General features: G+C 37.9%; 5 protein-coding genes across 10 annotated transcripts; 1 reads left to right on the forward strand and 4 right to left on the reverse strand.

Annotated features, from left to right (window-relative positions):
- Positions 1 to 2,872: 2,872 nt before the first annotated feature.
- LOC109203484 (trichohyalin-like) lies at positions 2,873 to 5,192 on the reverse strand. Its single transcript, XM_019362860.2, has one exon. The coding sequence runs from the start codon at positions 4,871 to 4,873 to the stop codon at positions 2,873 to 2,875; it is 2,001 nt and encodes a 666-aa protein (XP_019218405.1). The 5' UTR covers positions 4,874 to 5,192.
- A 1,713-nt stretch (positions 5,193 to 6,905) lies between these two features.
- On the forward strand, positions 6,906 to 10,941 carry LOC109203569 (extracellular matrix protein FRAS1). 3 transcript variants are annotated; one of them, XM_019363137.2, is made up of 4 exons: positions 6,906 to 7,372; positions 8,131 to 8,271; positions 9,054 to 9,359; positions 10,808 to 10,941. In XM_019363137.2, the coding sequence occupies exons 1-4, from the start codon at positions 7,214 to 7,216 to the stop codon at positions 10,877 to 10,879; spliced, it is 678 nt and encodes a 225-aa protein (XP_019218682.1). In that variant the 5' UTR covers positions 6,906 to 7,213; the 3' UTR covers positions 10,880 to 10,941. The 3 variants fall into 3 exon arrangements, with proteins under 3 accessions (XP_019218682.1, XP_019218684.1, XP_019218683.1); XM_019363139.2 differs by having other exon boundaries at positions 9,132 to 9,359; XM_019363138.2 differs by having other exon boundaries at positions 10,795 to 10,879.
- LOC106097837 (cystatin-B) lies at positions 10,854 to 13,636 on the reverse strand. Of its 3 annotated transcripts, none has more exons than XM_019363150.2 (4): positions 13,480 to 13,636; positions 11,365 to 11,448; positions 11,163 to 11,264; positions 10,854 to 11,001 (listed from the first exon to the last, which is right to left on the reverse strand). In XM_019363150.2, the coding sequence occupies exons 2-4, from the start codon at positions 11,437 to 11,439 to the stop codon at positions 10,876 to 10,878; spliced, it is 303 nt and encodes a 100-aa protein (XP_019218695.1). In that variant the 5' UTR covers positions 11,440 to 11,448; positions 13,480 to 13,636; the 3' UTR covers positions 10,854 to 10,875. The 3 variants fall into 3 exon arrangements, with proteins under 3 accessions (XP_019218695.1, XP_019218694.1, XP_025765877.1); XM_019363149.2 differs by having other exon boundaries at positions 11,365 to 11,451; XM_025910092.1 differs by lacking the exon at positions 13,480 to 13,636 and adding an exon at positions 12,861 to 12,879.
- Positions 13,637 to 14,368: 732 nt separating this feature from the next.
- LOC100690818 (cystatin-B) lies at positions 14,369 to 16,166 on the reverse strand. The gene is made up of 3 exons (XM_019363146.2): positions 15,962 to 16,166; positions 15,771 to 15,872; positions 14,369 to 15,095 (listed from the first exon to the last, which is right to left on the reverse strand). The coding sequence occupies exons 1-3, from the start codon at positions 16,100 to 16,102 to the stop codon at positions 14,967 to 14,969; spliced, it is 372 nt and encodes a 123-aa protein (XP_019218691.1). The 5' UTR covers positions 16,103 to 16,166; the 3' UTR covers positions 14,369 to 14,966.
- Positions 16,167 to 16,308: 142 nt separating this feature from the next.
- LOC109203571 (cystatin-B) lies at positions 16,309 to 24,330 on the reverse strand. Of its 2 annotated transcripts, none has more exons than XM_019363145.2 (5): positions 24,029 to 24,330; positions 23,852 to 23,953; positions 18,809 to 18,892; positions 18,582 to 18,683; positions 16,309 to 18,417 (listed from the first exon to the last, which is right to left on the reverse strand). In XM_019363145.2, exons 1-5 carry the CDS (start codon positions 24,089 to 24,091, stop codon positions 18,325 to 18,327), a joined length of 444 nt encoding a protein of 147 aa, XP_019218690.1. In that variant the 5' UTR covers positions 24,092 to 24,330; the 3' UTR covers positions 16,309 to 18,324. The 2 variants fall into 2 exon arrangements, with proteins under 2 accessions (XP_019218690.1, XP_019218689.1); XM_019363144.2 differs by having other exon boundaries at positions 18,809 to 18,895; positions 24,029 to 24,329.
- Between the last annotated feature and the right edge of the window lie 346 nt (positions 24,331 to 24,676).

The following is a 24,676-nucleotide window of genomic DNA, read 5'->3' on the forward strand; positions in this document are numbered from 1 at the left end:
TTTGCAGCTCTTTTTTTAGCCTTTTATTTTCTCACCTTTTTCACTTTTCTGGTTATTGCACCCTCTCAGATGTGACTACAGGGAAGCTCTCTGTCCATATCTCTTCCTGCCGTACTGCCTCTGATGACTTCTTTGCGTTCTCTCATCTTTTCTATCCTTTCTTCAATCTTTCAAACTATATCACTTTTTCACACCTCCTGATATAAACTCCAGTGTTGTTCTTATTCTACATAAATCTCAGCTTTTTTCAGCTCCTCTGCTATAGTCCATCCTTTCTCCCTTTTACCAGGATAAGAATCTGATTTTAATACTTTGATTTAATTTGGGATGAATTGTTCTCCCAAACGCTGCCAAAGCCAGGTTTACTGATAATCTTTGTTTGATGGGGGACTTTAAATGTATTCTTCTCTCTGCTCCTTTTCTTTTTACACTGACCTTATTTATTTTATCCTGCAGTCAAGTCAGGCGTGCATGCTGTTTGTGAGGCAAAGCAGAGGGAAGGGCGGGATCACAAATGCACAAGGGGCTGATTAGACAATGAGACACAGGAGAGCGCAAAAGTAAAGATGAAAGACAAACCAAACCAAACTTTTTCCACCACTTGGTGAGTAGTTGGCATCCTACATGCAAACTGCAGGTGACCATGGCAATCTGATTGCAACCAAAGCAATCACAATCACTGTTGGTCAAGTTACTTGAAAAAGTAATCAGTAACTAATTACTGATTACCCCCCCCAAAGTAATCCTGTTGCTTTACTGAAATTTGTTTAACATTTGAACCTATTTTCTGCACATTCCAGCACATAAAATAAAATAGTTTTTGTGTTTACACTCACTCTTTCAAATAAATGCATGTAAAACACAGCAGAAAATAAATCAAATCAAAGACTCAGCGGTCCTGTTGCTCTATTTCCCCCTGCTTAGCAGGAGTGGGGCAGGCGGAGGTTTGCCCTGATGCAGGTGTGTCGCATGTCAGTGGAAGAATCTTGGAGTTTCTCTGTGAATTTCGCATTCCCATGGCAGCGTGCTCGGTGCTTGCTTTGAAGTTAAGGGGTTTTATCGCTGTAAAAAGACGTTTTCTTCCCACGCAGTGAACATCAGACGCTAATGTTTGTCACTTTTTACGGAATCAAACTCAAAGTAAGGTCAGTACTTCCAAGCTTTAAACGCTGCACGGTCATACTCTCTCCCGCACTCGTTATATTATCTATTTTTGATCTGCACACAGCTGTTGCCACGAATGCCGCACTCGCTTACGTCATTGTCATGAGACACTCGCGCAACGAAATCACATCAAATTAGTAACGCAGTACCGCAGCATGCTTACAGGAAAGTAACAGTAATCTAATTACCTTTTTTGCAATAGTAATCCCTTACTTTACTCGTTACTTGAAAAAAGTAATCAAATTATGCATTATCGCCCATCTCTGGTCTACATACAGAAAGTGTCATATAAAGATTAAAGGTATCATGCCACATTTGACCTCTGACCTCTTGTTCATGGTTAATAAATTAAGAGTCAAAGTGAAAGACAAATATGAAACTTTGTTACTTACTACAGTTGTTTGGAATAGATAGGAATATATGGAATTATAGATTTTATTTCAAGACAGGACTCACATGTTTACATTTCTAGTCTTTAAAACCTCTCTACCCATCTAGTATTAATTCCTTCTGGATACAAGTATGTATATTATGCACACACACAAACACACATGCAGCTATTACCCACTTCTTGTTTTTATACCTAAGATGAATTATTGTTGAATGAAGACATTTTTCAAACACATGTAATTGCCAATTGTGTTTATTGGGTAAAAAAAAAAGGTAGAAGGGGGGAAAAGAGGTAAAAAGAGGAATAAAAAGAAGGAAAGAGAGAGAAGAGAGAAAACCCCAACAATCCCCTCTGAGCAAGCACCAGGCGACAGTGGATAGGAAAAACTCCTTTTAAAGTGAAAGACACTTAAAGGAGAAACCTATGGCAGAACCAGGCTCAGGAGGGGGCAGTCAACTGCCGGGACTGGTCGGGGGTGAGGGTGAAAAAAGAAAAAGGAGGGAGGGGAAGGGGAAGGGGGAAAGGGGGGATAGAAAGAAGGAAAGAGAGAGAAGAGAAAACCCCAACAATCCCTCTGAGCAAGCACCAGGCGACAGTGGATAGGAAAAACTCCTTTTAAAGTGAAAGACACTTAAAGGAGAAACCTATGGCAGAACCAGGCTCAGGAGGGGGCAGTCAACTGCCGGGACTGGTCGGGGGTGAGGGTGAAAAAAGAAAAAGGAGGGAGGGGAAGGGGAAGGGGGAAAATTAAGCTGGAATAGAGGCGGAGGAAGACATGGTTACATCAGGTGAGAAGCAGCAGTGTCCCTTCTCCAGAACCAGTGGAAACGTTTTCTCTTCTTTTCAGACAATGTTCCACGAGCACTTTTTTCTCAAGGATGAGGGTTTTCAGCTCATCCATTGTTTCTGTGTTTTCTTTCTCAAGTTTGCTGCATCTTTTCACCATGTCTTCTAATTGTTCTTGTTTTTCTTTAAGCTTGTCTTGCAGTTCTTTAACTGTTGCCTCCTCTATTCGCTTTGCCTTGTGCACATCTGTGTGCATGTCTTCCAGCTGCTGGTTTCTCTTCTGGATTTCTTGAAGTCTACACTGCAGGTCTTTATGTGTTTTCTGTTGTTCTTGCTTTTGCGCCTGGATTTCAGTGTTTTTGGACTTCAAGGTCTTAGAAAGTTCTTCAAGTTCGGTATTTTTTCTCAGCATTTCATTGATGCTACTCTGCATCGCTGAGCATTGTTTTTCCATTTTTTTCTTTTCTCCTTCCAGTACAGATGTTTTGTACCTCGTTTCGTTATACAATTCTTGGAGTGTTAGATTTTTCTTCAGGAGAATAAAATTTTCTTCTTCCTGTTGTATTTTCTGTTGGTCTTTTTCTTGAAGCAGCTCTTTATTTTTGAGGAGTGTTCCTCAAGAGTTATTTGGAGCATTTTGCATTTTTCCTCCAAGACTTCTAACTTGCGGTCCGTTTCTTTCTCGAGCATTTCTTGTTGCTCTCTCTCTTCAATGAACTCCTTATTTCTGTGCACTTTTTTATCGAGCTTGATTTGGAGCAGTCTGTGTTTTTCCTCCATCTCGTCAAGCTTGGAGTCCATTTCCTTCTGCTTCATTTCCATTTGCTTCTTGTCTTGAAGCAACTGTCGATTTTTGTGCAGAGTTTTATCATGTTTCACCTGCAGAGCTTTGCATTTTTCCTCCATGGCTTGGAGTTTGCTCTGCAGGTCTCTCTGCTCTTCGGGCTCTTGTTTCTTGTCTTGGAGAATCTCTTTATTTCTCTCCAGAGCTTCATCAAGCATAACTTGCAAGCCTTCATTTTGTTTCTCGATGTTCCTCAGCTTGCACTCCATTTCTTGCTGATGTATTTTCTGTTGGTCTTTGTCGTGAAGCAACTCTTTATTTCTTTCCAGAGCTTCATCAAGCATTACTTGCAAGCCTCTATTTTGTTTCTCGATGTGCCTCAGCTTGCAATCCATTTCTTGCTGATGTATTTTCCATTGGTCTTTCTCGTAAAGGAACTTTTTATTCCTTTCCAGAGCTTCATAAAGCATTACTTGCAAGCCTCTATTTTGTTTCTCGATGTTCCTCAGCCTGCAATCCATTTCTTCCTTTTGTATTTTTTGTTGGTCATTCTCGTGAAGCATCTCTGTATTTTTGAGCAGTGTTTCCTCAAGAGTTACTTGCAGCATTTTCAGTTTTTCTTCCAAGACTTCAAACTTGGAGTCCGTTTCTTTCTCGAGGATTTCTTGTTGCTCTCTCTCTTCAATGAACTCTTTATTTCTGTGCACTGTTTTCTCAAGCTTGATTTGGAGCAGTCTGTGTTTTTCCTCCATCTCGTCAAGCTTGGAGTCCATTTCCTTCTGCTTCATTTCCATTTGCTTCTTGTCTTGAAGCAACTGTTGATTTTTGTGCAGAGTTTTATCATGTTTCACCTGCAGAGCTTTGCATTTTTCCTCCATGGCTTGGAGTTTGCTCTGCAGGTCTCTCTGCTCTTCGGGCTCTTGTTTCTTGTCTTGGAGAATCTCTTTATTTCTCTCCAGAGCTTCATCAAGCATAACTTGCAAGCCTTCATTTTGTTTCTCGATGTTCCTCAGCTTGCAATCCATTTCTTCCTTTTGTATTTTTTGTTGGTCATTCTCGTGAAGCATCTCTGTATTTTTGAGCAGTGTTTCCTCAAGAGTTATTTGCAGCATTTTCAGTTTTTCTTCCAAGACTTCAAACTTGGAGTCCGTTTCTTTCTCGAGGATTTCTTGTTGCTCTCTCTCTTCAATGAACTCTTTATTTCTGTGCACTGTTTTCTCAAGCTTGATTTGGAGCAGTCTGTGTTTTTCCTCCATCTCGTCATGCTTGGAGTCCATTTCCTTCTGTTTCATTTCCATTTGCTTCTTGTCTTGAAGCAACTGTTGATTTTTGTGCAGAGTTTTGTCATGCTTTACCTGCAGCGCTTTGTATTTTTCCTCCATGGCTTGGAGTTTGCGCTGCATGTCTCTCTGCTCGGCCTGTTGTTTCTCTTCTTGGTGGATTTCTCTAAGTTTCTCCAGAGCTTCATCAAGCTCTTCTTGGAGCTCCTGATTCTTCCTGACCATGGTTTCCTGTTTTATGCTCTCTTTTTTCTCCTTTTGGAGCAGATCTTTAATTTTTTCCAGAGCTTCATCCATCTTTTCTTGGAGCACCTGATTCTTCTTATCTTGGAGAGCCCATTGTTTCTCCTCAATACCTTCTTTTTCTTGAAGCTGGTAGGATAATTTTTCTAATTCAGCGCTCTTTCTCTCATTTTCTTCCGTCAGGATCTTAATCTTCTCTCTGTTCATGAGATTTTCATTCTGCATTTCTTCCAATCGCTGTTCCTCTAATTCTACCTGTTCATCCAAGGTAGAGAGCTCATATAAGGGTCTAGGGACTCATACCATGGAATAGAGCTGGGGTCAGCTTCTTGTCTTTCTTGCTTTTTCGGAGACATGTTGGAGTTGTTTACCGTGACTACGAAAAGGATCCAAAGGTTTCGAAATGCTTTACTGGTGAATGTTTGAACGCTGCTGACATAAGTGCTGCAAGTAACGGACTAAAAGTTGTACATCCTCACCCCTATTTAAGGATTTTGAGGATCAAAGCTTCAAAGGATCAAAGCTTTAGAAGCCCGTGACATCAGAATTCCATAAGCCATGAGGTTGTCACATGACATTTTGAATGAGGTCATATTTTTGTATGAATTTTTTTAAATAACATCAACATTCCGTAAGCCAGTGAGGTTCTTACATGACTTTTGAATGAGGATACATTTTTTGCTTGGAAAATTACCAATAAAGTTTCAATCCCTGTTACTTTTGTAAAAAAAAAAAAAAGAAAGAAAGAAAAAAAGTGAGTAAAGAAAGTAAGTAAAAGTACAGTTTTATTTATATAGCATCTTTCAAGACAAATTCATTTTGTTTGAGTTGTATTGGTAACTCGTTGAAGTGTTACTGGGTATCATAACCAGTTTGTGCATACAGTGAGTGAAAGCATTGGGTGGACTGAATGAGGCTAAATTAAATCGATAGAACTGAGTGGAGTTCTATCGATTGTATTGATCAGACAGTTAGAACAACAACTAAAGGAAACTTTGATTAATCTCAAAGGAACTAATATAGGTTAACTGGTAGCTGATACAAATCAGGATTTAAAACCATTTTTGGTTTGTGTTAGATTTATATTGTTGATTGTCATTTATGCTTAGAAATATCTACTTATATATGCTTAGTTGTAGATTGATAGAGGTTTGATCCTTAATAGTCTGCAAACTTTGTGTGCATTCCAGAGTGTTCTGGCATGCACACACAACTTAAGGTCAGGAGAAAGGTTATATCTACTCTTACTGATTTATGGTATAGGAGGACACCTACTCTGTATCTGGTTAAGTATAAGAGCCTTTTGTTTAGATGGACCGTTAGACTCCTGGCACCAGCGTTGGGGAGTCTTCACAGGTACACACACACACACACACACACTTACACAACGCACAGGCAAGGTACTCTTTGTGTGTATGTATACGTCATATGTTAATGACCCTATGCATATTCATGTAACCTCAATTAAAGAGCAGTGTACAGGTGAGTGGACGAGAGCAACTGGGGTCAAGCGAAGGAACGGCGCTTGTCCGGTTCTCTCCCGTGCACGGAAACAAAGAACGTTGCCTACTTGTGTCTTGCTTGCTGTGTAATTACATTGTCTTCAACGTTCCAGCAAATAGGTTTATGCTATGAACCTATCAGTTTGTTTGTTTTTCTGTTTGACTCCTTGTTTTGTTTAATATTGCAATTTATATGATAGTATTATGGGTTTGTTAAACTTTTCAATGTGCAAATGTTGGAAAATGAAATATCACAGCTGGAAATCAATGAAAGTGGGAATTCAGAAGAACTACCATCTCCACCCTAAATGACCATAGCCCCTCCACCCTTATTTGTTTATTACATTATATAACTGCCCTTGTATACAGACCCACAATGTTTCTCTTTCAATATTTCTTACACATACACCATGTATATAGTTTCACTCACATATATGTATACATATACATTGCTTTTTATTTTATTTTATTGTATTTATTTATTTATTTATTTCCCCCCTTTGTTGTATATTGGTTTCTCTTCTTCTTACTTTTGCACCTTTGTGGTCAAGCTACCCAATTTTGCTGTGCAAGAAACATCACAATCACAATAAAAAGCTCTAAGTCTAAGTCTTTTCCTCATTAATGCACATCATAGATAACTATGTAATGTGTCTGTTGCACACTTTGTATGTCAGGAATAACCATAAATGTGTTGTCTTACAAACGGCTGTATCAGGTCTTTGGATCCACAATAAGCAAGGATAACAGAACTCCTGGAAAGCAAAAAAATCTGGTTCTTGTTTTTAAGACAGTCACCTTTAGTTTCACGCTGAGTGATGCTGGATTGTTGCAGACAAACCTGATTATGTTTCCCACTGGGTTTTAATCTTCAGAGGCAACACAGAGTAAAGAGAAGCATTGTTATTTCAGTTTAACTTTAGTCTCAGTTTAGTTTTATCCCCTTGTAAATTTGATAAGAGCCAAATTGAGGAAACAAACTCAGTGTGTGGCCAGAAAATGCCATGGTGTCTTACAAACACATGTCACAACAAAATATGAAGGATAAGACAACACATGTATAATGGAAAGAGACGCAGAAGAATTCATCTCTTTAGGCACTAGGATCAGCACCTTCACGCAGGCTGACCTGGCATCACGCAGCATCCAGTACGTCCACACCAGTGAAGAAGAGAAACATGCCGACCAGTTCTCCTTCACCGTGTCCGACGGGACAAATGAGGTGAATGGCAGAAGATTTTTACGATACCTGGTAGCTTAACATGTTTTAAAATTCATTCATGAAGGAGGTCTAGATGCAGATATCTACTGACTACAACAGAAGCTCTGAAATATTATTTGTTCTTCCTAAAGACTAATTGGGTTTTAAAAATAACTTTGTTCCCATTTTGGCCAAGAAATAAGTCAACAGTCCTTGTGTGTCCAAAGAGGGACCTTTAATCCCAAGTGCAGGGAACAACCTTAAATGGTGCAGAAAACAAGCTGTTAACAGGAATTAAGAAAGAAAAGTTTTCTGATCACTTAAACGCTTAGCTTAAATAAAATTAAAAAAAACCCTTAACTATGTCATTAAAATGAAAGATATGAAAGAAATGTGAAAACTAACAAACTCTACAGCTTTTATAACAGCGGGAAAGTAGCAGCTTCCTGTCCCGGTCTCCTCATGCATAAATCTGCCTTGCTAATTCAAACTAATGAGGATCACAAGGACTCGAGTAAACATGTGAAAAAGGTCATTTGACCTTCACGCCTGGCTGACTGCAATGTGTGGAAGCTTTGTGGCCACTGTGGTGCTTGGTGAAGTTGTGTAGCCCTTTGGGGTTAAACTTTTTCATCACAATGAGACTTTTCTATTTGCTGAATTGTTGAGAAAGTTCTCAGTGAAAAGTAGGAAGTTGATGGCAGGATGTAGTTTTGGTTACACATATGTGTATCGCTCATAGGTTGTTTCATCATCTTATTATTGTTCTTTGTCTTCAGGTTGCTCAGACTTTCTACATCACTATCAAGCCTGTGGAGGACTCCCTGCCTCTTCTTCAGGTCCCTGGCATGAGGGTGCAGGAGGGTGTGAGGAAGACCATCACTGAGTTTGAGCTGAAAGCCACCGATGCAGACACAGAGGTAACACACTGGCTACATACGTTTCTGCAAATCTTTCACAGCTTTAATTACAGTATATGCGTGACATCATGACAAGAATCAGGTGTCACCTTCTGTGGCGGGAACTACAACAGAGACGCTTTGAGCACTTCAGAAGGTCTTAAAGTAAAACAAAACAAAAACTTTTCAAATGTGTAACTGAGGTCAAAATACAGCATTGAAGGACTGATTTCTTCATCATGCACACTCATACTTCTTTAATTAAGGCGAAACTAAAGCAAATGTTGGATGTTATCCATCCTCTGCTGCATATATTGTAGAGTTAATAATATGTATGAAGTAATTTAAATGAGCTTATTTGCCTTTTTCCTTCTTTAGGCATCAAATTCTCTTTATGAGCTGCACAATATAAACAGATCATATCTTTGAAGCTTGGTATGATTTGTGAACTAATTGGCATCATGTTTGGAATCATCCCAAAGCAGTACAGATACCAGTTTAGAAAAGAGCTGGACCTCTGAATGTTTATTTTGAGATGATTACCTAAGCTGGCTAAACTAAGCAGCCGGTTTAAGGGATAATCCAACACTGTTAATCCCATAAATCTGTAATTCTCAGTAAAAACTTGAAGATTTATTTTCTACTGCCTTATTGTAGAATTTTAGAGAGTAACACCCAAAAGTGATGTTAAGGTTCGCCACTATAGATATTTTGAAGCTGATTCCTGAATTTGAGTTCTCACTATTTGCTGGTTTGTTGGTTGTGCAGAACCAACACTGCTTCTTTATGTAGCTTCATCCTAGGGAGACATTGCAGGCGATATCATTGAGCCGTCCTTCCTTTCCCTGCATTTTCCCTCCTATTACACCACCTTCCTCCAGGCGGAGTCCATCGTCTTCAGCGTCATCCAGGCTCCTCGACACAGCACCATCAAGCGCACCATCAGCGGCCAACACTACCGACAGATAAGCAGCTTCACCATGGACGACATCGACCAGAACCGCATCAGCTACAACCACGACGGCTCCAACTCGCTCAAATACCGCTTCACCTTCACCGTGACTGACAGCACCAACCTGCTCTTCATAGTGGAGGACAACGGAAAAGAGGTGTGTGTGTGTGTCTGTGGACAGTTTTATTACAGTGGGATGATTGAAATGGCAGAGTGAGGGCATGTCTGCGAGAGTGTGCGTGCTCTGACCTTTTGTGAATTTGTGGGTGTATTCATGTGCTTCTGTCTTTGTGAGGACAGAAACTGGGTGCTTTTGCAAAGGGCGGGCACCTCCGGAAACAGAGAGTGAAAATATTTTTGCAAAGGACATGTTTGGAAGGACAGGATATTTCTGTAGCGAAGTTTTGCCTTTTCCCGTCCTCCTGTAAGCTTTGATGTTTTTGCTTTTCCTGCTTCAAATATTCATAAAAAATTAGGATAATTTTCCTTTTTTGTGTCATAGTGAGTACTAATAAATCATATACTACATGTGCATTTTAAAAACTCACATCAATTGGCTGATGGTGTATGATATTAAAAGGAAATGAAGGCTTCTTTTTGATAAGGTGTGCAGCAAATGCTTATCTTATCAGGTTAGTGTGGGATCACCACAGTCATGGTTGTGATATACTGTGTACAGTTGCAGTTAGTGCCAATTTATGTTTCCAAATCAAACCCTCATGAATCCTTAAAATGAAGCCATGGCTTTCTGACTCCCTTCAAGTTCAATCTTTTTTCTCTTCTGAGATAGTTTCATTTGAAGGACTTTTTAATGCCTGAGGATTAGCTATGCCTCAAAGCTGTTGGGACTCACAAATTGGAAACCGCTCCTCCTGGGCTTTCCTTCTAAACTCCCTCAGTGGATGACATAAACCACAAAGACTTCTCTATCAGTGTATAGAGAGCCACCTCTTTCCTTCACTGCATCCAGTTCAGTGTTGCATCGGTGCCCTCTTCTGTTCATCCTGCAATCGTACCGCTGCAGATAAAACTCTGTTACTGTTGGAAGGTAGAGGAGGGAAAAACAAAAGACTCCTTTACATTTTGCTTTCACAGTGAGAAGGAGGGCCGAAAGCTTGGTATCGATCCACCTACCTCTAGTGCACAGGTGTCGAACTCCAGGCCTCGAGGGCCGGTGTCCTGCAGGTTTTAGATGTGTCCTTGATCCATCAGAGCTGGTTTAAATGGCTAAATTACCTCCTCAACATGTCTTGAAGTTCTCCAGAAGCCTGATAATGAACTAATCATTTGATTCAGGTGTGTTGACCCAGGCTGATATTTAAAAGTTGCGGGACACCGGCCCTCGAGGCCTGGAGTTATTATAGATGAAGCAAATATGAAAATCAAAAAATCATCAGTAGCTGCAATGATGGTAAATGCAATGGTAAAAGTTAATAACTAGCAAGAAATCAACGATCACAATCATTTAGTTTTTTACAGAATTCAACTTTTAATGTTTCAAATGATGAACTCCAGTCAGTTATATATGTGTAGAAATAAAGATTTTTAATATATTGATTATAACTTCAACTTTTGAAGGAGCATTATTGCAGTTTTTTCTTTCAGGATAATAAAACAGCACATGAGGCAGCAGCTTGGAGGCAGAGAGCAGCTGAAATACAAAGTGTGATTCATTAAAAAGGTTGGATGGGATCTTTGTCATGATGGTCTTCCACACCAGTAACTACGGCTTCTCCTCCATAACATGGAAGCTTCTTCCAGACCCGCAGATGAAGGTAGCTGGATCCTCCCACATGAACCTGCAGTCAAACCAGAGGAAACTTGTATTTGTTGAACACTGAAGATCTTCAATCTGTTCAACAGTTCATCTGGATCCCACAAGTAACTCAGTCCATAAACACTTTCTTTATTTTCTTCCATTAATAATCACTGTCATGTATGATGTCACACTTTTAATTACCTTGATGTCATAGTTGATTCCTTGCACCACTTGACTCTTGTACTGAACAGCTTTGAACACGGCATATGCTTCATTTCTTTTTTCCTCTACTTGACACTTAACCTGTGTATGGACAAAATAAAAGTAAAACAACGTAAAATGCAGAGCACAGAGTTGATGTGTCTGTTTAATATGTGAGTCTGAATGTTATGAAGAAGCTCACCTCATCACAGATTGTCTGAATTTCCTCATCAGCGTCTTTCACCTTCGAGAATCCTCCACATTTTATGGCATCCATTGTGAAAGTCTGCTGAAATAAACAGAGGAGACAGTTTTCTGGTTTTATGTGTCTCAAACATACTGGTGCCAGTCCCAGTACATATACTGGGTAAGTGACCCGGAAACTTACTGGAAGGTGACTCTAACGCGTGATAGGAGGAGCAACATGTGAAACCACAGCCCCTAAATGTTTGCTTACACTGTCTTCTTGAAATATCTACTTGTGTAATTGTCTTAAATTATCTGAGTCTTTAAAACAGATAAACCTATGCTTTCATATGAACTTTTCAGACCACTAAAAAGGACGATAACTAAAAGGTGTTTCTCGTAGTTCTGTCAGTCTGTAGTCGTGATAAATGTCTTATAAAAATAATTTATGTGTCAAAAATTATCTTAAATAAATACCATGAACTTTGGAAATTCTTCTTTAAGCTGACTGTCCAGAGATAAGCTATCAAACCTTAGATAGATCAATATGCCAGATCTGCAAGTTTTTTTTAACTGAAGTGAAAAAAGTGTGTGACTGAGGAAACTTAGTTTTGCAAAACGCCCCAAAAACACATTTTCAAGAAAACTGTAAAATGAATCTTGAGTCTATATAAACGTGTTTAGAGCAGATGATTTACTTTATTTTTATAAACATATAAACTTCATAGAAAAAGTAAAGAAACTTATATTTGAGCAATCATTTCTTTGCTGTCACACTTCTTCTTGGCAATAAATCTTATGCTATGGGAAAGTCTGTTCATTTTCCCTTAAATGGTGCCATGTTTGTAAGGAAAATGTATTCCTGTGTTGAGCAGCAGAGGTGAGTATGTGGATTATGCCCATAAAATATTGCCAGATCTTCTCTGCCAAAGCCAAATAGCTTATTCTGCTATTGACTCTGGTTTTGAGCTTCAGGTACCCCAGGTACTGACAATCCAGTGCCTGATTGGTGCCTACTTAGTATCTCCTGTGAGCATGGACCCTGGTGCAGCGATCATATGCTCCAAGCATGCTAGATTTAACTGATGTGGATAGGGCCTGTGCCATACGGCAACTTCAAACTTGACACCAGAGGAACACGACACCACAAGAAGACCGTTTCCGCTCACTGTCTGCATTTAGAAACCGTAAGCAGTCTGCTAAAGATTTGCAGTTAAAGTTTGCAGGATGATTTTGCCAGTGGTGCTCTGCCCAGATGATGCATCAGGCCCATTAGCACTGACGTCAGCGATATGTGCACTAAGCATGAGCCTGAGGAGAAATTTTATGTTTAGCAATGAATGCAGACTCTGCCTTTAGCAGCTGGATTGTAGGATCAAAGTCTGGAAAAGACATAGACGCTATGCTGATTGATGTATCGATAGGACAGCTTTTGCAGAGTTTGTCCCTATGCAGAAAGATATCGAGATTAGATCCTGTAACAAGTGGGAACACAAGAAGCTTGAGAAGTACCAAGGGCTTAGAGAAGAGCTCGAGAAGATGTGGACGGTGAAGGTAACAGTGGTCCCAGTGGTAATCGGAGCACTAGGTGCAGTGACTCCCAAGCTAGGCGAGTGGCTCCAGGAAATCCTGGAACAACATCTGAGATCTCTGTCCTGAACAGCAGGATACTGCACAGGACCCTCAAGATCCCAGGCCTCTGGTGGAGGACCTGAGCTGGAAGGATAGACAGTCCACAGGGGCGAGAGGGGAATTTTAAAATAATACATTAATTAATTAATTAATTATACAGTTTATATGATTTATATTTTCATTTATATAATCTACACACACACACAGTTACTTTAGCCTTCCCCACTGCTCTGCCACCAACTTACCGTAAGGTTGACAGCTGCAACTATTCTGGTGCACACAGCACTATGGTGCTAATTACATTATACACACGCAGCATTGAGGCCGTCCAAAGAGCAGCGACTTTATCCAAAATGCTGTACATGTCACAATGCTTTCACATTTATAAGATAACTGCAAAACACTGATTAAAGAAATACAAGATGCAGTTGTGTTCATAATCAACATCACCAGAACTCTTACCATCAATAACACACACTGCAGTAATCAATATACTTACAGGTATCTGAACACACACTGGCAGTCCTGGACTTTCCTCACCACCAGCCTATATCTGCCATTTCCCACTTCAGTGTGCAGCTCTCTTATTCCAGCCACGGGGTGCCCAGCATTCCCAGGCTTGCACTCTTAATGACTGACGGAGTGGAGCCGTCATGGTGCACGCACTCAGAGCATGACTCATGACAGAAACATACAATATCCAGTAAGTAAGATCAGTTAAATTTATAGTGTCATTTACTGCTTATATCATTAAGGGAAATTTATTTCTTTTTGTTTTTCTTTTTGTTTTTTCAAAAATGTAATTAAAAACATAAATACCACCCTTATGGGTATACAGTAAGCTTGAAGATCAGACGACAGCAAGTTAAGTCTAAAGTCAACTCTTTTAGTCTGACACAGTACTTCTTTCTTATCTTTTGCTTAGTTTGTCATTCAAATGATGAAGTGTTTCTGGTCTACAGGATAAACATAATACATGTCAAATAAAAGTCAAATATTTAAAGTCTATCATCAAATGTTTATGTGCTACAGTTCATCTTGACTATTGTATAATATTATTTATTCACTTTTTAAAACATTTATGGGCCTGACGATTTTGCTTTAGCTCTAGCTCATGTGAGAAAGAAACTTTTCACAGAACTCTGTGCTGTCCTATGAAAAACCAAGTACAACACCTGACTCGATACTTTGTCGAACAAAACAAACCACAAAATTCACATTGATGTAATTAACAAAGACAAGCGTCAGTAACAAGATAAAAGAAACACTGATTAATGGTCAAATTTGCTAATAAAATAATGCTGACAACCTACTGACCACCTTTCATGTGTACTTTCAGTTATCTCCTAAAAGTAGGAAAAGTTGATTTCAATCAATAAGAGACCCTCTGACTGAACTGTGCTTTATTTTAGGTCCCCTTCAGATATGCGTTCAAAAAGGATAACATGCTAAATGAAATATAACTCTCCAAATGATGCTATAATTGACTCTTACACACAGGATGTGGGGAAGAAAAGTATTTAAACTTCAGTCTCACATGGTTATTGCTACAAGAATGTAAAATATGATTTTGTGAGTTTGAAAACACATAACATTGTGTGCTAAAATCCTTCAATTCAGAGCCTGGAGACATGCGTACAGCTGAGTTTTACTAAAGACATTGCCCATATTAGGAAAGGCACGTGTGTTTGGCTTTACTGATTATGTAATTTTCTGGCCCTCTTTCAATGTGACAAATCAAATACAGTCCACTCCCGGGGCTGCAGACATTTCACAACTCAGAAACAACAACAGAAAAAAAATCTGCTTCATTCATTTAATTAAGTACTTTGTATAAAACATGATCCACTTTGTCTTCCATTTTCTGCAGTATGTTATTATATGTAAACAAGGAAAGCTTTCCCCTCATGAAGAGGCAGGTTATTAATGGATTACAATGAGAGTACAGGGTGTAGGCACTGATGCTTTGGCTGGTTCATTTTCCCATTAGAAGTACTCAATACTGTCATGTTGACTCTTGGGGTGCTGCAGATCGGTCAGCTCGAGCGTTCCTCCATAAGCCGGGAGTTTCTTGTAAACACGGAGGTGAACATATTCGCCTCCTCCCACATAGACCTGCAAGGAAGTACAAGGAAAGTTAAAGGAGATGCTTAATGTGCACATAGAAGTACTCCTGCTCATTTTATCACAGCTGTGGTAATGTAAGCCACAGCTGTGGGCCAAACAACATGCTAACATGTGGAAATGGGGAATCCAGAGCTTTATAGAGTGCACGATGGTTCTAGTGTTCACAAACACAACATTTGTTGAGCTCTGTTCATGGCTGAGACAGTTTATCAAGTAAATATCTGCTTATGCTTCTTTATTTAACCCATTAGGGGTGTTGTGTATTACAAGTCAACATCTGCAAGTACAGGAACTGCTCGTTTTGTCCGTTAACACCAGGAGTGTGACGCGCACATGCATTTTCATTTGTGGATTCTTCCAAAAAATTTAAATGCACTTAACCAAAATTTGGGTGTTTTCAATGATTGAAAGCATCAGCAGTGATGCTAGAAAACTTAAAACAGTTTAAGTTTTGTATGAATCTCCATATAAATGACCACATAAACGCAGAGTGTAGAGGTAGTTACTGGGGGGGGAAAACAACACTGATCGTGGCTTGAGTTTTCACTTGAGAGATCAGATTATCTACAGTCAATGCTCTTATTGATGATATTTTGTTATATGCAAGACCTCATAGCTTTATAGTGTTGCCACTGTGCTCACTGCATGCATTACAAACATTACCTTAATGAAGTAGTTGGTCCCAGCTACGAGCTGTGTTTTGTAGCTTTTTGCAGTGAAAACCTCGAAGTTTCTCCCAGTTTTCTGCTCTGCGAGAGATTTCATCTGAATAACAAAGACAGCAACATCTATATGAAACACAGTCCCTGTGTGCGCACAAAGTTTTGAGTGTAAAATCTCTTTTTTCTACTCACTGCATCGCAGATCTTCTGAACAACTTCATCAGCCCGCTTCACCTTGGTCAGCCCTCCGCACATTTCCACTTCGACAACATTTTGTTGGTAAAAAACGACCAAAAAGCTAATAAATACACGCCAATTCACAAGACTCCGCATTTTGGACCAGCGCAGGGGGAGCGAGATGGATGCTGTTTGTAAACGATTATGTAAAAAAATAAATAAATAAAAAAATCCAAACAAGTTATATGACTCCGCATTTTGGACCGTACCATCAGCTCAGGGTCTAGGGGGGAGGTATTTGCCAAACGTCATGTAAAAAAAAAGAAGAAGAAGAAGAAAGAAGCACACATAGACAGACTAAGACAAGAAAATAATGACTTTTATTCACATTTTTAGACGTTTTGTGTTTATACGATAAATCTCTTAAATATTTAAGCGTATGACAGCTAACTGTGGAGTCTGCCGGTGTTGTGCCAAAAAATGATCGTCCGTCAAAAGCTGATTTCCGGCATTTGCCAAAAACTGTTTGCTCAAATTTAAACTGCTATAAATAACTTGTTGGTCTATAATATGTGAAACATATGTGAAATGGATCCCTCATGAATGACATCAAGTCATCTTGCGCCACAAACAACATTCATGTAACAAGGTGTAGGCCGCAATCAGTTTTTCGCCAATGCCAGAGTTGGTATCAATACCATCGATATTTGGATCGATATTTGAACTTCAGGTACCCCAGGTGCTGACAATCCAGTGCCTGATTGGTGCCTAATTAGCATCTCCTGTGAGCATGGAACCTGGTGCAGCAGAGGTCTGCTCCAAGCATGCTACATTTAACAGATGTGGATAGTTCCCACACCATAGGGCAACTTCAAACTGGTGTTCCACAAAAAAATCATGCAACGTTATTTGGAGTGAGCCCTAATGCCATCTCCAGACTGAAGAACAAGTTCTATTTAACCGCGGATGTCAGAGACAAGCCGCGAAGTGAGCGTCCTAAGAACACGACACCACAAGAAGGCAGTTTCCGCACCCTGTCAGCATTTAGAAATCTGTAAGCAGTCTGCTACAGATTTGCAGTCAAAGTTTGCAGGACGATTTGGCCAATGGTGCTCTGCCCAGACAATCAATTCCTCCCATATGCACTGATGTCAGTAACACGTGCACTGAACATGGACATGTGGAGAGATGTTATGTTTAGCAATGAATACAGATTCTGCCTCTAAGCAGCTGAGTCGTGGGTCAAAGAGCAACAATTTGCACTTGTCACATTTCAACACTCAGGAATGTAACTTCTGGCTGCGAGAATCAACAGTGGTGCTCACATGTTTCATATAGGGACTCAGGATCAGTGGAGGCTCTCTTTGCACTTTGCTGTTTCTTTGTCTCTTTAGCTTGTGACTATTTTATTTTGGTATAAGGCAGTGTGTACCTTTTACCTAGCCTTTGGGGGAACATCCATTTGCTGTGATTCGTGTCTTCACTGCAGTGTTTTCAAGCACCTTGACTCTTTGCAAATAGTTCAAAATAAAAATGTTGATGTGAACTAGAGCAACAGAAAGTGAACTGAATTAACTGTATTCTTGACACGGCAGTGAGTCTGCCCAAAGCTAAATACGCTCTGATATGTCCAACTTTTCAGTGAGATCCAGTACAGAGACATGCTGCTGTGATTATTTTATGGCAGTACAGCTTCTTTTCTGTCATATTTGTGCATCTGTTACGCCCCTCTGCAGCCCCTAATCTCTTTGCAGTGGCAGTGCAAGAGTGTTCAGCTGTTGCTAATTGACCACAGCGAGTCAGGTGTGGTACCAGCTATTTTAACTAACTTGTAATATAATTCTAAATAAAACCTCTTCTCGTTGAAATTGTGGTGTTTGTCTCCATATTTATGTCGCGGCTTTTGAGCTGGGTCGTAACAGCGTCTTTAATGAGAAATCTTGTTGGTGATTGTTCATAACTTATTCCAAATATATAAAGTGTGAATAATGAGTGTTTTTGATGTAAAATCCATCTCCACCTTGAACTTTGTAATTAAACACCCTCGACACATTTTTGCAAATTGGCCCGTGACTTCTTGCAAGAAATTCAACCTCACAACTGTCAAGAACTCAACAACCAAGAAATTCTTTGAATCTTTCTTTTGATATTCTTTTTGAAAACTTTTTTTTTTGACATTGTACCATATTTCACAGTAACTGCAGTTTTAAAATGCACTGCTTTTGGCTCAAACCTTTAAAGGAATATTACTTCATTTTAATTATTTGATGGTAATAAAACATTTTGTTTTCTTCCACACAAGTTTGGAGTAACCAGCTGAAATCGGGTGTGTACTGGCTTCAGATTAGGAAGGTATGATTGGATCTTCTTATGTGGTTTTATTGCACAGAAGAAAGAACGGCGTCCCCTCCATAACATGGAAGCTTCTTCCAGACCCGCAGAAGAAGGTAGCTGTCTCCTCCTACATGAACCTGCAGTCAAATCAGAGGAAAATTGTACTTGTTGAAGACTAAGGATCTTCAGTAATCTGTTCAACAGCTCATCTGGATCTCACAAGTAACTCAGTCCACAAACACTTTCTTTATTTTCTTTCATTAATAATACGTAACATGTATAACATCACAGTGTAAATTACCCTGATGGCATAGTTGACTCCTTGCACTGGTTGACTCTTGTACTGAACAGCTTTGAACACTTCATATGTTTCATTTGTTTTTTCCTCTACTTGACACTTAACCTGTGTATGAACAAAACAAAAGTGGATTTAAAACATTAAGTCAAATGAGCTTATGTGTGTGTTTATATGCGTGAGCATTATGTAACTGTGAATGTTATGAAGAATGAAGGTAGCCTGAAGCTCACCTCATCACAGATTTTCTGAATTTTCTCATCAGCGTCTTTCACCCCCGAGGATCTTCCACATTTTATGTCAGCCATTCTGAAAGTCTTCTGAAATAAAGAGAGGTGTCAGTTTTCTGATTTTGTGTGTCTGAAGCATACTGGTACCAGCACTAGTGCACATACTGGGAAACAAACTTAGAAACATACTGGAAAGTGGCTGTAACACATGATGGGTGGAGCAACATGTATAACCACAGCCCTCACAGCCCCTAAATGTTTGCTTACACTGTCTTCTCAAAATCTAACTAAAGTTTGTGGTCTGTAATAAATGTCTTATAAAAATAAATAGTGTGCCACAGTTGTGGCTGTCAAAAATGTTCCTAAATAAATTAAATGACATGAGTTTATGACCTTTAGTAAAGCTCATAAACTCATGCTATAGTAAAGTGACAGAACTGTGTGAGGTTATAATTTGCTTATAGCTTTCTTCCATTGTTTATATTTTTTTTAATGTTTAATTTTTCTTTTTGCAAATTCTTCTTTAAGCTGACTGCACCACAGATAAGCTATCGGACCTGAGTCACACCAATATGCCAGCTCTGCAAGTTTTTTAACTAAAGGAAAAAGGTGTGTGACCAGATAAACTGCAATTTTTGCAAAAAACTCCACAAATAAGTCTTCTAGAAATTGATAAAAGGAATCTTGAGTCCATCTAAACCTGTTTAGAGCAGATGTTTTTCAAACTAAAGTATTTAAAATCTCATCCAGCTCCTCCACACCATTGTACAATATTTACTTTTTACAAACATATGAACTTAACACAAAAAGTAAGGAAACTTATATTTGGACAATCATTTCTTTGCTGTCACACTTCTTCTTGGCAATAAATCTTATGCTATTGGAAAGTCTGTTTATTTTCCCTTAAATGTTTGTAAGGAAAATGTATTCCTGGGTTGAGAAGCAGAGGTGAGTATGTGGATTATGTGTTGATGCATGCTCAATCATCCAGGTAAGTAAATCCACAAAAGCAGAGTATAAATACAGATTTAACTGAAGATTTGTTACTGATGTTTGTTCAATTTCTATCCAGGCCGGGGGTGTCTCAGTGGAAAAGTAGAACATGGCTGAGCGCAGTTGTGCAGACCAGTAATACAGTCTAAGATTAGGGAGTTGTAACCCCCCTCTTTCATATGGCAGGTACAACAAGCGAAGTCTTAGTCTAGGTTTTTTGTCATTACAAATAATTCTATTAAAGATACTGTTTAGCTTATTAAAGAATTCTTCTGGAAGAGGCAGAGGAAGTGACTGGAAGAGATATAAAAATTTGGGTAATATGTTCATTTTAGTAATGTTTATACGGCCAATCACTGATATGGGTATTTTCATCCATTTGTTTAGAGATTCCTCCACTTCACTAATCAGAGGGTCATAGTTTGTTGCTACAATGGTATCAATGTCTGGGGTGATTTTAACTCTAAGATACACAAATCCTTCTTTTGCATTAATAAACGGGGTTTGTATAATAGAATTTAGCCTTTCATCTACTGACCACCTTTCATGTGTACTTTCAGTTATCTCCTAAAAGTAGGAAAAGTTGATTTCAATCAATAAGAGACCCTCTGACTGAACTGTGCTTTATTTTAGGTCACCTTCAGATATGCGTTCAAAAAGGATAACATGCTAAATGAAATATAACTCTCCAAATGATTGACTCCTGCACACGGGATGTGGGGAAGAAAAGTATTTAAACTTCAGTCTCACATGGTTATTGCTACAAGAATGTAAAATATGATTTTGTGAGTTTGAAAACACATAACATTGTGTGCTAAAATCCTTCAATTCAGAGCCTGGAGACATGCTTACAGCTGAGTTTTACTAAAGACATTGCCCATATTACGAAAGGCACGTGTGTTTGGCTTCACTGATTATGTAATTTTCTGGCCCTCTTTCAATGTGACAAATCAAATACAGTCCACTCCCGGGGCTGCAGACATTTCACAACTCAGAAACCACAACCGAAAAAAAATCAGCATCATTTATTTAAGCACTTTGTATAAAACATGATCCACTTTGTCTGACTTCTATTATCTGCTAGCAATATAATTATAAGTTGCATCTATAGGACACCAGGATCATGCCTTGAGACATTCAATGAAAAACTTGCTGCTATGTTTAGCAACCTAAATGATAAAAAAGTGCAAATAATTTGTGGTGATTTTAATATAGATTTGCTAAACCCAAACGGACATCAGAAAACAACAGATTTCATCAATACAATGTATAGTAACTCCCTTTTCCCTGTAATTATAAAACCAAGTAGAATAACAATTGATACAGCTACATTGATAGATAATATATTCACAAATAAAATTGACCATGAAATAGTAGGTGGACTTCTTATAACTGATATAAGCGATCATCTTCCTGTTTTTGCAATTTTTCAAAATTATTTTGGGATTAAAACTAAAAAAAAGAATCAAACATTTGATATGATACGACATAGAACAACAAGAGCCATTGCTGCCCTCCAGGTGGACTTAAAGGAACACAACTGGAATGAGGTTTTTGCAAATGAAGATTCAAGTAGTGCATATGATGCATTCCTATCAACTGTAATTTCACTATATGAAAAACATTGTCCTTTAATGAAAATCACTAGAAAGCATCACAGATCAAATAAGCCATGGATCACAAAGGGGATAGAAGATGCATGTAAAATGAAAAATAATCTATATAAGAGATTCATAAAACTGAGGACAAAAGATGCTGAAATAAAGTACAAGTTATATAAAAATAGATTAGTAAATATTATAAGAACAAGTAAGAAAGAATATTACCACAAATTATTGGAGCAAAATAGAAGTAACACACAAGAAACATGGAGGATATTAAATAGCATAATCAAAAAGGGCTCAAAAAATAAGAATTATCCAGACTATTTTAAAAAAGATAAAGATATTGTGCTTGATAAAACTAAAGACATTGTAAATGAATTTAATGATTTCTTTGTAAATGTTGGCTTTAATTTAGCAAAAGAAATTCCAGAGTCAAGAAATAATAATGACCTAAATAAACATATTACTCAGAATGTGTCCTCCATGTTTATTGGTGCTGTAACTCATAGAGAAATAATTAACATTGTGAAGACATTTAAAAATAAAAAGTCCACTGACTGTTTTGGTATTGACATGATGTTAGTTAAAAGTATTATAGAATATATAGTGCAACCTTTCGCATACATTTGTAATCTGTCCTTTCGAACTGGTGTGTTTCCCTCACAAATGAAAATAGCAAAAGTTATTCCAATCCATAAAAACGGAGAGAGATGTCAGTTTACCAATTACAGGCCAATATCACTACTCCCACAGTTCTCAAAAATTTTAGAAAAGTTATTTGTTAATAGACTTGATAAATATATAGAGAAGCATAATCTCCTAAGTGATAACCAATATGGCTTTAGAATGAAAAGGTCCACTTCGATGGCAGTGATGGAACTTGTAGAAGGGATATCTAATGCAATAGATAACAAGGAATATACTGTTGGTGTTTTTATAGACTTACAAAAGGCATTTGATACAATTGACCATTCTATATTAATGAATAAACTAGAGAGATATGGTATAAGAGGGATAGCATATAAGTGGATGAAAAGTTACCTGGATGACAGATATCAATATGTTGAAATCAATAATGTAAAATCTAATCAGTTGAAGGTATCTTGTGGTGTTCCTCAGGGCTCTGTGCTGGGCCCTAAATTATTCATATTATATATAAATGACATATGTAGTGTTTCCAAACTGTTAAAATGTGTATTGTTTGCTGATGATACCACTCTGTATTGCTCAGGTAAAGACCTAGAACAGCTTCTGACTACAGCGGAAAAGGAGTTAAATATATTAAAAAACTGGTTTGATGTAAATAAGTTATCGTTAAATATAAAGAAAACAAAATTGATTATTTTTGGCACTAGACAAATGAAAAATGTATCTAAAATCAGGGTTAATGGAATTGAAATTGAAAGAGTGTATGAAAATAAATTTCTTGGAGTGATAATTGATGATAAGCTGAGCTGGAAGTCTCATATAAATCATGTGACAACAAAAATGTCAAAGACCATTGCTATTCTCTACAAAACAAAGCATGTCCTGAACAAAAAATCATTATACACACTTTATTGTTCTCTGTTGCTTCCATATATGACTTATTGTCTGGAGATATGGGGTAATGCATATAAAACAAATACTCTTCCTATTTTCAAGTTACAAAAAAGAGCTATAAGAATTATAAATCAATCAAACTATATAGAACCAACTAACATTTTGTTTATTAATCTGAATACCCTAAAATTTTATGATTTAGTCGAATATAAAATGGCACAGATAATGTATAAAGCACAAAATAACTTGCTTTGCCGCAGTATTCAGAAGCTGTTTAAAGTCAGAGAGAGTCAATATGACTTAAGGGGAACAGATGTCTTTAAAACAAACAAGATAAGGACAAACATAAAGCAAAGATGTGTTTCTGTTAGAGGAGTTAACCTGTGGAATAGTTATGACAGTGATTTAAAAAGGTGTCGTTCATTTTTCTTGTTTAAAAACATGTTTAAAAATAGAGTATTAGAAAAATATATTAATCAAGAATGAAAAGAGCAAAAATAATAATTCTGAAACTCTTGATTGTTTTGCTGTGGAAATTTTTTTTTGTTTGTTTGTTTGTTTGTTTTTGCTTTGCTTTGTTTTATTCTTTGCTTCGAGCCCTGTGTACAGGAGCTGCATGCAAAAGATTTTTTGTTAAAAGGGTTGGCATAATAAGCAAATGCTTCAGCCAATACCTTTTGATTAGCCTTGGCTCATGATTTTTTGCTTTTTGGTAATTTTTATTTTGTATTCTGTATGCTAATCAATAAAATCAATCAATCAATCACTGTCCACTTTCTGCTGTGACACAACGAATTTCCCACGTGTTGGACTAATAAAGGTTATGTTATTATCATCATTATTATTATTATCATTATTATTGTTATTATTATTATTATTATTATTATTGTTATTATTATCTTATTACCTTAATGAAGTAGTTGGTCCCAGCTACGAGCTGTGTTTTGTAGCTCTTTGCAGTGAAAACCTCGAAGTTTCTCCCGGTTTTCTGCTCTGCCAGAGGTTTCATCTGAATAACAATGACAGCAACAACAATGAATGACAGGCCCTGTGTGTGAGTGTAAAATCTCTATTTTCTACTCACTGCATCACAGATGTTCTGAACTGCTTCATCAGCCTGCTTCTCCTCGGTCAGCCCTCCGCACATTTCCACTTCGACAACATTTTGTTGGTAAAAACAAAAAAAACGACCAAAAAGCTAATAAACACACGCCAATTCACAAGACAACGCCTTTTGGATCTGCGCAGGGGAAGTGAGATGAACGCTATTTCTAAACGATCACGTAAAAACAAAAAAACAACAAAAAAACAACAAAAAAAACATAAAAACAGCGAGTTACAGGACTCCGCATTTTGGACCGTACCATCAGCTCAAGGACAAGGGTGGACTGTATTTGCCAAACGTCATGTAAAAAAAATAAAAATAATAAGCACACATACACACATAGACAAGAAAATAATGACTTTTATTCCCATTTTTAGACGTTAATTTTGTGTTTATACGATAAATTTCTTAAATATTTAATCCGTTTGCCACAAGATGTGAGCTGTGATTGTAATTTTGGAGAGTTGTCAAGGCCTAAAAAACTGCTTTCAGCTCTTCCTTAACGGATATCCTCCCATATGGAAAAGATATATATAAATCTTATAAAGTTTGTATTTGTCTTGTGTGAAAAGCATACAGGAGTGAAAACAGATATAAGATCACTTGAAAAATTATATAAATGGAACT

Source organism: Oreochromis niloticus, linkage group LG9 (assembly GCF_001858045.2).
Source record: "Oreochromis niloticus isolate F11D_XX linkage group LG9, O_niloticus_UMD_NMBU, whole genome shotgun sequence".
Taxonomy (NCBI): Eukaryota; Metazoa; Chordata; class Actinopteri; order Cichliformes; family Cichlidae; genus Oreochromis; species Oreochromis niloticus.

What these genes read in the sequence shown, in the direction of transcription:
- LOC109203484 (XM_019362860.2), bottom strand. Translation starts at nt 4,873, where the DNA reads ATGCAGAATGAAAATCTCATGAACAGAGAGAAGATTAAGATCCTGACG.
- LOC109203569 (XM_019363137.2), top strand. Translation starts at nt 7,214, where the DNA reads ATGGAAAGAGACGCAGAAGAATTCATCTCTTTAGGCACTAGGATCAGC. An exon ending in TGTCCGACGGGACAAATGAG is followed by an intron (nt 7,373 to 8,130) that starts GTGAATGGCAGA and finishes CTTTGTCTTCAG; the next exon opens with GTTGCTCAGACTTTCTACAT. An exon ending in CCACCGATGCAGACACAGAG is followed by an intron (nt 8,272 to 9,053) that starts GTAACACACTGG and finishes GCTTCATCCTAG; the next exon opens with GGAGACATTGCAGGCGATAT.
- LOC106097837 (XM_019363150.2), bottom strand. Translation starts at nt 11,439, where the DNA reads ATGGATGCCATAAAATGTGGAGGATTCTCGAAGGTGAAAGACGCTGAT. An exon ending in TTCAGACAATCTGTGATGAG is followed by an intron (nt 11,265 to 11,364) that starts GTGAGCTTCTTC and finishes GTCCATACACAG; the next exon opens with GTTAAGTGTCAAGTAGAGGA. An exon ending in GAATCAACTATGACATCAAG is followed by an intron (nt 11,002 to 11,162) that starts GTAATTAAAAGT and finishes GTTTGACTGCAG; the next exon opens with GTTCATGTGGGAGGATCCAG.
- LOC100690818 (XM_019363146.2), bottom strand. Translation starts at nt 16,102, where the DNA reads ATGCGGAGTCTTGTGAATTGGCGTGTATTTATTAGCTTTTTGGTCGTT. An exon ending in TTCAGAAGATCTGCGATGCA is followed by an intron (nt 15,873 to 15,961) that starts GTGAGTAGAAAA and finishes TTTGTTATTCAG; the next exon opens with ATGAAATCTCTCGCAGAGCA. An exon ending in GGACCAACTACTTCATTAAG is followed by an intron (nt 15,096 to 15,770) that starts GTAATGTTTGTA and finishes ACTTCCTTGCAG; the next exon opens with GTCTATGTGGGAGGAGGCGA.
- LOC109203571 (XM_019363144.2), bottom strand. Translation starts at nt 24,091, where the DNA reads ATGTGCGGAGGGCTGACCGAGGAGAAGCAGGCTGATGAAGCAGTTCAG. An exon ending in GGACCAACTACTTCATTAAG is followed by an intron (nt 18,896 to 23,851) that starts GTAATAAGATAA and finishes TCTTTATTTCAG; the next exon opens with AAGACTTTCAGAATGGCTGA. An exon ending in TTCAGAAAATCTGTGATGAG is followed by an intron (nt 18,684 to 18,808) that starts GTGAGCTTCAGG and finishes GTTCATACACAG; the next exon opens with GTTAAGTGTCAAGTAGAGGA.